The sequence below is a fragment of the Chiloscyllium plagiosum genome, chromosome 19 (genome assembly GCF_004010195.1).
Source record: "Chiloscyllium plagiosum isolate BGI_BamShark_2017 chromosome 19, ASM401019v2, whole genome shotgun sequence".
Classification (NCBI taxonomy): Eukaryota; Metazoa; Chordata; class Chondrichthyes; order Orectolobiformes; family Hemiscylliidae; genus Chiloscyllium; species Chiloscyllium plagiosum.
Genome location: NC_057728.1, coordinates 42077696 through 42091510, shown reverse-complemented (window position 1 = coordinate 42091510; position 13815 = coordinate 42077696). Strand labels below are relative to the sequence as shown.

At 38.6% G+C, this 13815-nt stretch overlaps 1 protein-coding gene across 3 annotated transcripts in view; it reads left to right on the top strand.

Moving 5' to 3' along the window:
* Positions 1-13815, top strand: part of lemd3 (LEM domain containing 3) — a 52597-nt gene that overhangs the window by 25802 nt on the left and 12980 nt on the right. For 2 of the 3 annotated variants that reach the window (XM_043709658.1, XM_043709656.1), the window contains exons 2-7: positions 2791-2844; positions 4119-4150; positions 4906-4972; positions 9003-9079; positions 10903-10982; positions 11096-11241. In XM_043709658.1, the coding sequence (XP_043565593.1) occupies positions 2791-2844; positions 4119-4150; positions 4906-4972; positions 9003-9079; positions 10903-10982; positions 11096-11241 (456 nt within the window). The remainder of the gene's footprint in view (positions 1-2790; positions 2845-4118; positions 4151-4905; positions 4973-9002; positions 9080-10902; positions 10983-11095; positions 11242-13815) is intronic. The other variant, XM_043709657.1, reaches the window with a different exon arrangement.

The window sequence follows — 13815 nt, the reverse complement described above, 5'->3', positions numbered from 1 at the left end:
TTTGCTTTCCCAAAATGCAGCACTTTGCACTTATCTGAATTAAACTCCATCTGCCACTTCTCAGCCTATTGGCCCATCTGGTCCAGATCCTGTTGTAATCTGAGGTAACCCCCCTTAGATGTCCACTGCACCTCCAATTTTGGTGTCATCTGCAAACTTACTAACTGTACCTCTTATGCTCGCATCCAAATCATTTATGTAAATGACAAAAACGTAGAGGACCCAGCACCGATCCTTGTGGTACTCCACTGGTCACAGGCCTGTAGTCTGAAAAACCACCCTCCTCCACCACCCTTTGTTTTCTACCTTTGAGCCAGTTCTGTATCCACATGGCTAGTTCTCTTTGTATTCCATGAGCTCTATACTTGCTAATCAGTCTCCCATGGAAATCCTTCTCGAACGCCTTACTGAAGTCCATATAGATCACATCTTCTGCTCTGCCCTCATCAATCCACTTTGTTACTTCAAAAAACTCAATCAAGTTTGTGAGACATGATTTCCCACGCACAAAGCTATGTTGACTATCCCTAATCATCCCATTTAATGTTTGTCACTCCACTTGCCACAGTATTTCTGTAGCTGCTGATCAATTGTGCCCTCGTCTCCGCCTTAGCCCTAAGTCCTTAATAATACTAACACACTCCCTGGAAATTCTTCTGGCATACATGCCACCCCATTCCCTTACATCAAGGTACACAAACTCAAATGGAAATTGCATATTGTTTTTGTTTTTGTCATCCATGGCCACAACCTGGCATTTTTGTACTGAAAACTGCCTCAATAAACTTCTGTCCCCTATCTTCTCTGCCCTAGATTCCAAAAATAAATAGAGGAACATGTGCAATTCCTTGACACTAAAATTGATACCATCCGATCGGTTGCTTTTGCCACAGCCTCTTTTTTTTTTTTGGTTCAATTTCCTGCAATGATTCTCACTGTCTTTGCATCTTTCTCTCGTTCCTTTCCTATCATGCTCCTCTCCACCACCACCACCACCTCTTTCTCTCTTTCCCCCCCCCCCCCTCAAAATCCATACCACCTCTGAATTTATTAATGAGACCAACTGACTTGTTTCTTTTGATGCAATAAATCTCCCACTACTCAACTGGCTCTGGTTTGTCTGTACCAATGGCCTCCCCTCTTTGAATATCTCCATCCTTGCAAATGCTGCCTATCTCCAACCTCTCTTCCAAAGGTCTTGAACCTTCAGATCACGCTATCTTCTAGACTTCCTTGAATTAAACCCCTTTAATCCAGTTCCATCCCTGCTACTATAAAAACAGCTTTAAGTTGCAAATGACATCTTGTGACTTGATTGTTAATTATTCATCCTGATCCTTTTGTAGTGACTGCAACCTGTTAAGTTTGTAAATGATAGAATTAAAAATCACACCAGGTTATAGTCCCAACAGGTTTATTTGGACACACTAGCTTTTGAAGTGCTGCTGCTTCATGAGGTTGTGGCGCAGGACCATAAATCACAGGATTTTGTTAAAGATGCTATCCTTCAATACATCTCCGCTGTTTGTCCAGCTGAAAGAGACTGATTTTTTTTTTTCCCCTGGTTTCGTACCTTTACTGTAATTAAATAGGTACTAATTACTTGGATTGACTCATCATCATCCTACTCCCACACTCTTATTTCTGGTATTCTCCTCTAAGTGCCTACCCATGACCTCTTCCTATTTCTCATCTACATGCTATGTCATCACCTGAAAACAAAAGTATTTGTTTTTACATGAAAGCAGATGACCATCACCGCCACCTCAACTCATCCGTGTTCCAAATTTCTCCTACATTTTATACAGGATGAGCAGAAATTTACTCAAATTAAATATTGGAAAGAGTGAACCATTATTTTTGATCTTCGTTCCAAATTTCATAACCAGCTATCATATTCAAGCCCCTTTCTGGCAATTAGCTGAGACTAAATCCATTATTGATCTTTCAACTACTATTCATTACATTGTCTATCCTGCCATTGTAATATTGCCTGACTTAAATTTTGAAAACTTCATTGAAGTCTTTGCCTCTAGATTTGACTCCTGCAGTGCAATGAAAACAACATTCACTCATCTACCTGTTTTATATTTGTAATAACTGATTATCTTTAAATCATGTCATGGGAAGTTTTGGCTGAGTAGATTATTTGCTTTTTATTCCAAAAGTTTGTGTCAATATTCAGCTTACATTTTCACCTTGTTCTGTATTTGTGTGGGCTCATTATTATTTTATTGTATGTTACGTGTCGAACCACAACTGGCTTTGGGAATGGAACTTTATATAGGTTTCATGAAAGCTGGAAACTTGCATTGAAGAACATGAGATAGAATCACAGAAGGAAGCATTTTGGCGTATTGTATCTACACCAGCACTCCAAAGGAGCATTATGATTTACTGTTCTCCTGCCTTTAACCCGTACCTTTGCACATTGTTTCTAATTAAGTCATTAGGTAATGTTCTCTTGAATGCATCAATTGAACTTGCCCCTACTGTACTTCCAGGCATTGTATTCCAGACCCAGGTGACCTGTGTGTGTTTTGTTTTCTTGCATTGCATTTACTTTTGCAAATTGTTTTAAATCTGTACCATCTTGTTCATGATCTGTTTGAGTGAGATCAGTTTCTTCCTATTTAACGTCCAGCACCCCTCATGATTTTGAAATTGTCTATCAGATCTCCCCTTAGACTTCTGTACAAAATCAGATCTAACCTCCTTCGATGTGTCCTCATAACTGAAGTTTCTCATTGCTGGAGCTATTCTTGTAAACCTCTTCTACATTCTCTGCAGTGCATTCACATCTCCCCTATAGTGTGGCACCCAGAACTATTGACAGTTATCCAGGTGAGATCTGAGTGACTTTTAGAAGTTCGGCATATCCATCTTGCACTTGTACTCTGTGCTCTTATTAATAAAGCCCAGGATGCTGTATGCTTTATTAACTGCTCTTTCAACCTGCTGCCTATGATCTATGCACATATGCACCCAGGTCCCTGTACTCCATCCTCTTTAGAATCCCTTATTTTGTATTGTCTGTCCATGTTCTTGCTACTAAAATGCTTTATCTTACATTTCTCCATATTGAACTTAATTTGCTAACTGTCAGCTCACTCCAAATTTTGAAGTTCTACATTTTCTTAGTTTACAACACTTTTGTATTATCCACAGAATTTGAAATTGTTCCCTGCACTTCAAGATCTAGGTCATATATTAAATGATAGGAAAGATAAAGGTATCCAATACTAACCCACTCCTGGGGATTACCTCCAGTCCAGTAGAAAATTTTCTCCAGCCTGAACAAATCCTTTGACCATTACTTTGCTTCAAAATAAAAACTCCAGTAAGTTTGTTAATGTTGGATAAATGTGATAATGGCTATGTTATGAATCTTGTTAGTGTCTGTGACAGTTGTAACAAAATTTTAAGATTGGTTGTTTTACTACTCTCTGCTAACCTTATTGTCAGTGTTACTAAACAGATTTAAACACAATACACTACTCTCTAGTGCATTAAGCCATGATTCCCTCTTAAGTATCACTGTTATAATTTGATCATTGTGAAAATCAGTATATTGGCGTCAAGTGAACTATATGAATGCTTTTTCATGAAAGCATGTTGATTCCCACTATCCTATAGCTATTTGTTTTCTTCTAGGTACATTGGAAATCTTTTGTTAACTGGACTGGAATTTTGTATCATGCAACCAAAAATCTTTTCGAACCTTTAGAAGCAAACAAAGTTAACATTGGATGCAACAGAATTTCAATTGAACCATTTGACATTAAGATCAATAGTCATTTGATGGAATCATTGTTACTTGTGTTTGGATTTTAGTTTGTTAACCAGGAGAGGTAGCCATCCAAAGGAAATTGCAGAAAAACCGCATATATCATATCAGTGAATGATGTTATCAAACTTCTCATAAAGGTTTCAATAGGAGGTACATCAAATCAGCATATGTACATGCACCCTGGGAGCTGGCTGAATGACATCTAATATTCACATTTATCCATATGCATATGTGTCCAGTTTAAGAACCATATAAAATGCTTCAAGCCCTGAGCCAGCAGAATTTTCTTTAAGCTGTTATTGCTATTAATGTATTTTTTGTTTTTTAGTAAAATCGCAGCCATTTGGAATAGATGAGAAGGTAAGTGCACCTTCCACATGTTTGTCAATGGAAATATTTTTCCCCTCAAAGTAAAATTGTGCATGTGAAAATAAAAATCCATTACTTCTCCAAAGGAAGCTTCTCTCATGTCTCTGTTTTCTATGGAAAAACACAGCAAATGGCATGGACTAGATTTAAATCCTGATTATTTTGAGGTCCTGAGGACATATTTTCCTTGAGAAAGGAACAATTGAAATAAACATCAGCCGTAAAGAACCCAGCAAATGAGTTGACTCTTAAATTCAATCTGTAATACACATTTAGTTGCCATATGTATTTACACTGTTCTTTTCCTTTCCAAAATTCTATACTTCTAATTTAATTAGGTTGAAAAAAAAATCCACTTAATGTTGTGCGAAGGAGAAATACACCTGCACTTTTTACTCTATCATGTTACTTTTCTATAATTCTTTACAGTTGGCTTTTTTATAATGTTGCATCACTTTTTTCAAAAAGTACATTCGGCTCTGCTATAACGTGGTAGTTCTCATGCAATCCTGTGTTATAAGAAAATTGTGTAATGGCAGCACCATTTAAACTAATGGGGCTGGAATCCCATTCTCACCAATAAACACTATAAAAGTTGGTGCTTTTGAAACATGGTCCCCAATTCGTTAATCGTGTTGTAACAAATTCACATTAATGAAATGTGCATTTTGAGCAGAACGAGCTGTAGTTTGGAGTGGTTGCAAGCTTTAGATAATGACAGGTGATTTTCTGAACTGTTTTATTAGGTTGAAGAGAAAAGAGTAATTCTGATTATTCTTCATAGACTGCATGATCACCTAGCAAAAATAGCAGGTAAGATTGTTACTTTTTTGAGCTTTTGTGTAATATGATTTCTTGGTGTTTGTGATGCTTTTGAAATATTGATTATACAACTGGAATTAATTCAAATGTCAATTCAAGCACCAGCTGGGAAACTTGATAATTTAAATAATTCTGAAATAAATAAATCTGAGAGATTTTGCTTGGGCTCCTCAACTGATGAATCATACATCCATTCTGACGTTCCTCTTATAGTGCAGACCATCAGAGCAAGGCAAATCACACCACCTTTTTGCAGCAATTGGCTGCCATATTACGAAATTTAAAGGCTCTGATAGTGTCTTTAATTGCTGATGTCAAAGGATGAGTACGTATACTTAGTATAATAGTGTTTAGAGATGGCAGGTGAGAAAGGGCATGGGAAGTGTTTGCCATGTGGAGGAGGGTAGGACATCAGGTCGGGATGATGAGAAGAGTGCCCAGTGGCAATATACGTGATGCTGTATTTCGGGTAGGTAAGCGTGTTGGAGCCATCGGGTCTAAATGGAGCGTGGATGTTTCGAATGTAATGATGGAGGGAGTGTCAGGTCAGGTTGATGGTGGGGCGGACAGAAAAAGGGATCAGGGTTTGGGGAGTGTGGAGAAAAGGGGATGGAGGGGGTTAGAAAGAGAGGATCTGCAGTGCATTGTGCAATCATCAGTAAGCATCTAGACTCTGACATAATGGAGGCAACATCACTGAAGCATCTGAACGTATTTGGGCTTAGGACATTACCCTGAGGAATGCTCACTAAGATGTTCTGTACCTACTGATATAATTGACTTCCAAAAGCCCCACTGTCATCTTTTGTTCTAGGTATATTGATTCCAGTTTTGCTAGTGCTCTTTGATACTATACTCAATCAGATGTGTTCTTGATGGCATAAGTACCTGGAATTCAGCTGTCCTGTCCACATTGGAACCAAGGCTGTAATGAAGTCAAGAGCTGAATGATCCTGGCAGAACCCAAACGGAGCTTCAGTGAGCAGATTATTGCAAAGGAATCTCTACTTGGTAACACTTGATGACATCTTCCATCGCTGTAATGATTGAGAGTAGATTGCGAGACAGTAATTGGCCAGATTGGATTTGTGCTGCCGCCTTTTTGCAGTAGACCTACCTTGGGCATTTTTCCATCTTTTCAAATAAACATTTGTTTAGTTATTCAAAGGTTTGATCATCCATGATCTGTCCATAAAAAGCTTTTCATATCATGTCTATTTGTACATTAATCCTTTGCAAGGGTCAATTTCTGATTTGTTTTTGGCCACATACCATTATAAAATGAGTATCAAATTTCGCCCCCAGATGCTGCAATTGAGCTTATGATATCAGTGAATGTAGTAGATAGTTTTGGGTCGCAACCTTTAGTTGAATGGGTTTTTAAAAATTCATTTGTTGGAATTAAGCAACGCTGGCTGGCTGGTATTTATTGACTGTGGTGGTGTGCTGCTGTCTTTAAACCACTGCAGTCCATGTGCTGTGGATTGACCCACAATACCATTGGGGAGGGAATGTCAAGATTTTAACCCAGTTACAATGAAGGAGCAATGAAGTTGAGTGGCTTGGAGGGGAACCTGCAGGTGGTGGTGCTCCCACGTATCTGCTGCCCTTGTCCTTCAAGATGGAAGTGATCCTAGGTTTAGAAGGTGCTGTCAAAGAAACTTGAATGAATTTCTGCAGTGCATCTTGTAGATAATGCACACTACTGTGACTGAGCGTCAGTGGTGGAGAGAGTGGATGTGATGCCAGTCAAGCAGGCTGCTTTTACCTTGGATGATGTCAAGCTCATGACTCTTGAAGCTGCAACATCCAGACAATTGGGGAGTATTCCATCTCACACCTGACTTGTGCCTTGTAGATGATAAGCAGGCTTTGGGGAGTCAGGAGGTGAGTTGCATGTCGCAGTATTCCTATCCTTTGACCTGCTCATGTAGCTATATTGTTCATATGGACAGTCCTGAGAGTTTTTGGTCAATGGTAACCCCAAGAATGTTGTTAATGGAGGCTTCTGTGATGGTAATATCTTTTGAATGTCAAGGGACAGTGATTAGATTAGGAGAAGGTTATTGCTTGGTGTGTGGCACAAATGTTACTTGGCACTTGTCAGCCCAAACCTGGATATTTTCCAGATTGTGTTGCATGGACTGCTTCAGTATCTGAGGAATTATGAATAATGCTGAACATTGTGCATTCATTGAAGAACGTGCTCAGTTTTGATCTTATGGAGGGAAGCTCATTGATGAAGCAGGTGAAGATTGTTGGGCCTAGGATACTCCCCTGAGGAATTCCTGCAGAAACGTCTCAGAACTGAGATGACTGACCTCCAACAACCATATACCATCCTATGTATCAGGTATGAGTCCAACCAGTGGAGAGTTTGCCCCTGATTTCCAGTTTTTCTAGAACTCCTGATGCCACACTGTGTCAAGCGCTGTCACTGTCACCTCACCTTTGGAATTTGGATCTTTTGTCCATGGTTGAACTAAGGCTGTAGCGAGGTCAGGAGCTATCTGGTCCTGGTGGAACACAAATTGGGCATCATTGATCAGGTTATTGCTGAGCAGGTGCTGCTTGATAACAATGGCACCTTCCATAACTTCACTGATCACGAGTATACTGATGGGGCAGCTATTAGCCAGGTTGGATATGTCCTGCTTTTTATGTACAGGACATACCTGGGCAATTTTCCACATTGTCAGGTAGTTACCAGTTTTGTAACTACTGGAAGAGTTTGGCTAGGGGAGCACAAAGTTCTGGAGCACAATTATTGCTGAGATGTTTTCAGGCTCCATAGCCTTTGCAGTATCCAGTGCCTCCAACCATTTCTTGATATCATGTGGAGTGAATCATATCATATATATTGGCTGAAGGCTGGTATCTGTGATGCTGCATCCCACTGGACAAGGCCGAGATGGATCATCTACTTGGCATTTCTGCCTGAAGAGAATTGCAAATGCTTCAGCCTTAATTTTTGTGCTGATGTTTTGGGCTCTTCCATCATTGCGGAATGGGATATTTGTGGACCTGATGCCTCCAGTAGCTTGTTTAATTGACAATCACGATTCATGACTGGATGTAGCAGGACTGTAGAGCACAGATCTGATCCGTTGATTGTGGGATGCTTAGTTCTCTCTGTCACTTGCTGCTTATGCTGTTAGCAAGTAAACAGTCCTATTTGGTAGCTTCACCAAGTAGACACTTCATTGTTTGGTATGCCTGGTGCTGCACCTGGCAGCTGGCCTGCACTCTCCATTGAACTAGGGTTGATCCCCTGGCTTGATGGTAATGGTTGAGTGAGGGATATACAGGGCCATGAGGTTGCAGATTGTGCTGGAGTACAATGCTGCTGTTGATGGCTTAAGGTTGCTCAATCTTGAGTTGCTAGATCTGTTTAAAGTCTGTCCCATTTAGCACAGTAATGGTACCAAACAACACAATATGTAGATATTCTCAAAGTGAAGACAGGACTTTGTGTATAACAAAACTAGGAATGGGGATCATTGCTGGAGATCTGAAACGAACAAAAAACTGAAATTGCTGAAGAAACTAAACAGGTTTGGCAGCACCTGCAGTGTAAACAGGTATTGTTTCAAATTCAGTGACATTTCTTCAGGACTTGAATTTAATTTGCCTGATTAAGAATAGATCCAAGTGCAAGATAAGAATGAAAGACAACTGTTACTGGGGTAATTGAAGTGACTAGCGCATTCTGGCATTTAAATGAATCAACCTGAATGAATGAAGATGAACAGAAGAATATCAAATATCATGAAGCAGTAATTAACAATGTCAAGAGAAAATGATGTATTTAATTTTGATGTACTTAAAGTGTCTACAAATTCAAAGTTGAGGCAAACTCGTGACTTTCGAAAGTGTCGGCATAATGAGTATTGCATCTTGTCATTGCACTACACATTTTATTTGGTTTTTTTTTACTAATTTAAAATTTCTTTTGCAGTATTTTAAACGTCTATACTGACCTGATTTGTATTCCTGATGTGTGTTTTTTATCTAATCACAGGGGACTACGATTGTGGAGATCATGTCCATTATAAAAACAGAAGTCTGCCTGTCCAAGATGCTGCTGAATATGTAACTGTAAGTTATTTCAGGCTTTTCTTTTCCTTGCGCGAATTTATTTTATTGCATGAATTGTTGAGCAAGTTCTCTACTATAAAATGTTCATCCTTCTGTAAGTGAGATAAGTGTAAATATCAAAGTAGTTGGAAGAACAGTACTGAAACAGCATTTACCAAATGTGTGAAGTAAGATCTATGTTGTATGACTTACAAAACTCATGGCCACAATAATTCTGAGAATTTTATTGCCAGGGTTGGAGGGTTGACCTTTCGGAGAGGCTGAATAGGCTGGGGCTTTTTTGTTTCCTGGAGTGTCTGAAAATGAGGGGTGACCTTTATAGAGGTTTATACAATCATGAGGGGCGTGGATAGAGTAAATAGCCAAAGTTTTTCCCCAGGGTGGGGAGGGGGGGTGGGCGGTGGGGGAAGATTTAAAAAAGGATCCGAGGGGCAGCTTTTTCAGAGGGTGGTGCATGCATGGAATGAGCTGCCAGAGGAAGTGGAGGAGGCTGGTACATTACAACATTTAAAAGGCACCTGGATGGATATGTGAATAGGAAGATCTTAAAGGGGTGTGGGCCAATCGCTGGCAAATGGGATTAGATTAATTTAGGTAATCTGATCGACACGGATGAGTTAGACTGAAGGGTCTGTTTCTGCGCAGTACATGTCTATAATTTGTCATGGAAGATTTTAATGGGGACCCCTTGTCTGCATAACAGCTGTGATTTTCTAGTATGATTGCTCGGAGATTTTATAACTGCATAAAATTAAAATGATTGCCTATGGAGTGTTCTGAATAAATGCACAGGAATGGAAGTTATAAGCATTTGGATTCATGTCCTGATCTAATTAGAATGAAATTAACTATTGAAAATAAGTTTCACACCACAATAATAGATTCTGTTGGTATTTAAGAATATTTCTTAAGTAGGCAGGTGAGACCAAGATGAAAATATTGTGCATTAGAATGTTTTTGATTATTTTCCCATGTATAGCTAACCATTTTGGTAAGTAATGTACGTATGCTTAGTAATTTGGTTTTTCTTGTTAAAATTTGATTTTGATTGGCTGTCAACCTAATTAACAAATTATTTTACCTTTGAGAAGCAAAGTTATATACCAGGTTTGGACTTTGGTTAAAGCTTTACTCTAAAATTCATTCCATACACAATGAAAAGGGCAGTTTGTCAAAATCTACTGTAGTAAAGATCTTAAATTCTTCCTGTCATTCTGAGAATAAAATACTCAATTTCAGGAAATATTTATTATTTGATCATTTTGTATCTTTGATAAATGAAAACAGAATTACTCATTACGATTGAAGTGATGTGAGAACTTGTCCCCTCGACACAACTACTTCTGTCAACCATTTAGACTACCATTCTTTGTTTAAAAACTCTGAATTCTAATTTGTATAATTAATTAATCCTTGTTGACAACCTATTTTCTTCTCATTATTTGTTTGAACTAATTATCATAATTTCTTTAACTTGCTGGTGTAGTAGAACCTAATGTTGGGAAGGGCTGAAATGTCACTTGGTTGTTGGCACTGATGTTTAGTAACTTTCAAAGAAATGTACAATATGTGAATATTTGCACAATTAAATCAGTTGTCATTCAATATAGTTGAGCAAACTGTTAGCTTTTTGATCAACTTTCTGTAGATTATTCTTTGCATGAGAGAAAAATCAGATGTTCTCTTTAGATCTGTAACAAATTAAAATGCATATGTTACCTCTTTACAAACTATCTGGATGTGATGGTTGGCGTGGTTTATTTCTGAATTTGAGGTGTATATGCTTTATGTAATCTAAAACAGTTTTTTTACTTTATACACAGGTTCTTGATCCCAATCATGAAAAGAAATTTAATGGTTCACTACAATGGATTTTACAGAGTACAGATGATTTTGGTATAAAGTGAGTGAGTTTGGTCATTTGAGAATGAATTCTGGACCCAAAAGACGTCTCAGAAAACACATCTTTCGAGCAACTGAGCTATAATAATTGCGGGTTTGTGTTTTAATACACAGGTTGCTTGGCAGTGACTCTGATGTCAAGGTAAATGATGTGAGTGAAGTACAGTATCTGGAGTCCACGCATCCACAGATGTCATTTATCTGCCGCTTTCGCCGTGCATTCCTAACTGTCTTGCACAGGATGTTTATATTTCTTGTGGGTGAGTCTTGTGATTTTTTTCCAATAGTGTAAAATATCTTTTACGTAATGCTAATTTTTTTTATCTGCCTTCCCTTCAGTGTGAAAATTAAGGGGATAAATTATATCTAAGGCAGATTGTCAAATGCATTTTGTAAGGAATAATATCAAACATTACTAAATAATTAGTCCATTTGGCTATCTTTATTTTTAAATTAGATATTGTCCTTTCAAAAGTTGCTCTAAACATTTGACTTGAGCATAATTAAAAAGAGGTTACTAATTTGGCCTGGAAAACATGCTAATAAATTTACATCATAGTCTTTCTGTCTACTTTTTTGGACTCTCCTCTTATGTTTAAGGTTCCTTAAGTTCCAGTCTCTCTACAATATTGTACATTACAAACTACTCTGATTTAAAATCATCTTCAGAGCTAATGGCTGGGATTGTGCATTTTAGATTAGATTCCCTACATTGTGGAAACAGGCCCTTCAGCCCAACAAGTCCACACCAACCCTCCGAAGAGTAACCCACCCAGACCCGTTCCCCTATATTCACCTCTGCACCTAACACTACGGGCAATTCACCTAACCTGCACATCTTTGTGACTGTGGGAGGAAACCGGAGCACCCGGAGGAAACCCACGCAGACGCTGAGAATGTGCAAACTCCACACGGACAGTTGCCCGAGGCGGGTATTGAGCCCGGGTCCCTGGCGCTGTGAGGCAGCAGTGCTAACCACTGAGCCACCGTGCCGCCTGACTTTCATTTCATGTATCAAAACTCTGTCAAAATTCTATAGCCTGAAAATTTGCACTTGCCTGCAGGGAAATTTTTATTCAATATGCCATTGTTGAAGAAGAATTTGTTCTTTGATATTTGTAAGCACAGTGTCTTTTCCTGAAGTATGAGGTTAGTAGATTACATGGAGATTAAGCCTCTTCCTATTGTCTTAATCCCCAAATGAACAAGTATAAATTTCCCATGGCAGCGAATGGACTTGGAGTTAAACTGCACATTTTTTTTGAACAGTGCTTTACCAACTGATCTACTGTAACATTTTCCTTGCTAAGGACTAGATTGACAAATTAACTTCAGATAGGAACATTAGAGAATTTGAAAAGGCCATTTCTTTTTTGTTTCAAGAGACCACTGCTGTAACATCTTGCAGAAACTACATTCTGTTCTGTCAGATTTTACGTTAATCCAGTGACAGTCCATAAAATGAATGAAAATATCTTTGTTGCACTTGCAGTAAGTCAGGCAATATATCTTGCATAAAACTGGCAAAAAGAACCATGCTTTTGGTGTTGGCTGCAGTTTTATAATTTTAATGCTTAAGATGGTATTTTATTTTTAATTGCTTGAGGTTTCAAGAGACACTTATCTCCACCTTTTTTAATGTCCAGGTGTGCAAGCTTGAAAGGATGTGATGGTCCAGTATTAGGTCACGCTGTTACTAACATTTGCATGCTATTTCAGGATCTTTTTGAATTGTACATTCATCTATTTTGATATTATTTCCTCTGCGTCTAACACAGTCTGATGTAGTCCATGAAACTCACCTCTTCTCTCCTTGACATATCTTCTTTCAAATCCATTCCCTGTCTGTCTTGAAGCTTCATGTTTGCATTTCTAATTGGCTGCCTCTGCCACAGTACCAAAATAGCTCTTGTTAATGTTTCAAATTATATTGTGTCCAGCAAAAGTGAACTTTCTTTCCTCCTTCTTCTTGACCTGTTTTAACAAAATCCTTTTCCTGTTATCCAACTGAATGACACTGCCAGACACTTGCATCTATTTGTATCTCTAATCAAACCCTGAGAATTACTTGTTTCTCTTCCCACTGCTCCTTTAGAACTTGTGGCATCCACCAAGGATCTACCTATGTCCGTCCTGTGTCCTGCCCCACAGCACCAGCAGCATCTAAAAAAACAGTATTGGTTTTCACATACGTGCTAACAAGAGCCTATGTCTACCTAACCACTACCTCTTTTGACTATATTCTTGCTAATTTATAAAAGTTCTTATGTGATATCCAGTAATAGATGGGCAGAAAGTACCCTCAATTAAATATTTTGAAAACTGAGACCATTGCTTTCAGTCCCTCTCCAAGCTGCATTTCCCCAGCTTAAGGACTTAATTCCTTTCCTTGACATGATCTGACAAACCAGTTTATTTGCAATTTTGGTGTCATGTTTGATCCTGAGGTGAGTTTCTGATCTCAATCATGCTGTTATCAAGACCATCTATTTCCAACTCGATAACAACACCCAATCTCCTTTTATTTGTTGAGTCTTATTCGTGGTTTTTGTTGTCTCGAAATATGACCTCTTCAATATATTTCTGCTGTTCTCCCACATTCATAAACCTGTCATTCAAAACTCTGATCCCCACATTCTAGCTTGCAAGTCATTTAGCTTTGGACGCAGCAATGTCTAGATTTTAAAATTCTCATCTTTGTTTTCAAATTCCTCCATGGCCTGGGTTCCTTCCTATCTTTAATCTCCCCCACTATACAAGAGTCTGGTCTCTTGAGCATTGCTTGTGTTAATGCTCCATCGTTGATAATTATGTCTTCGATTGTCTGGGCCTTT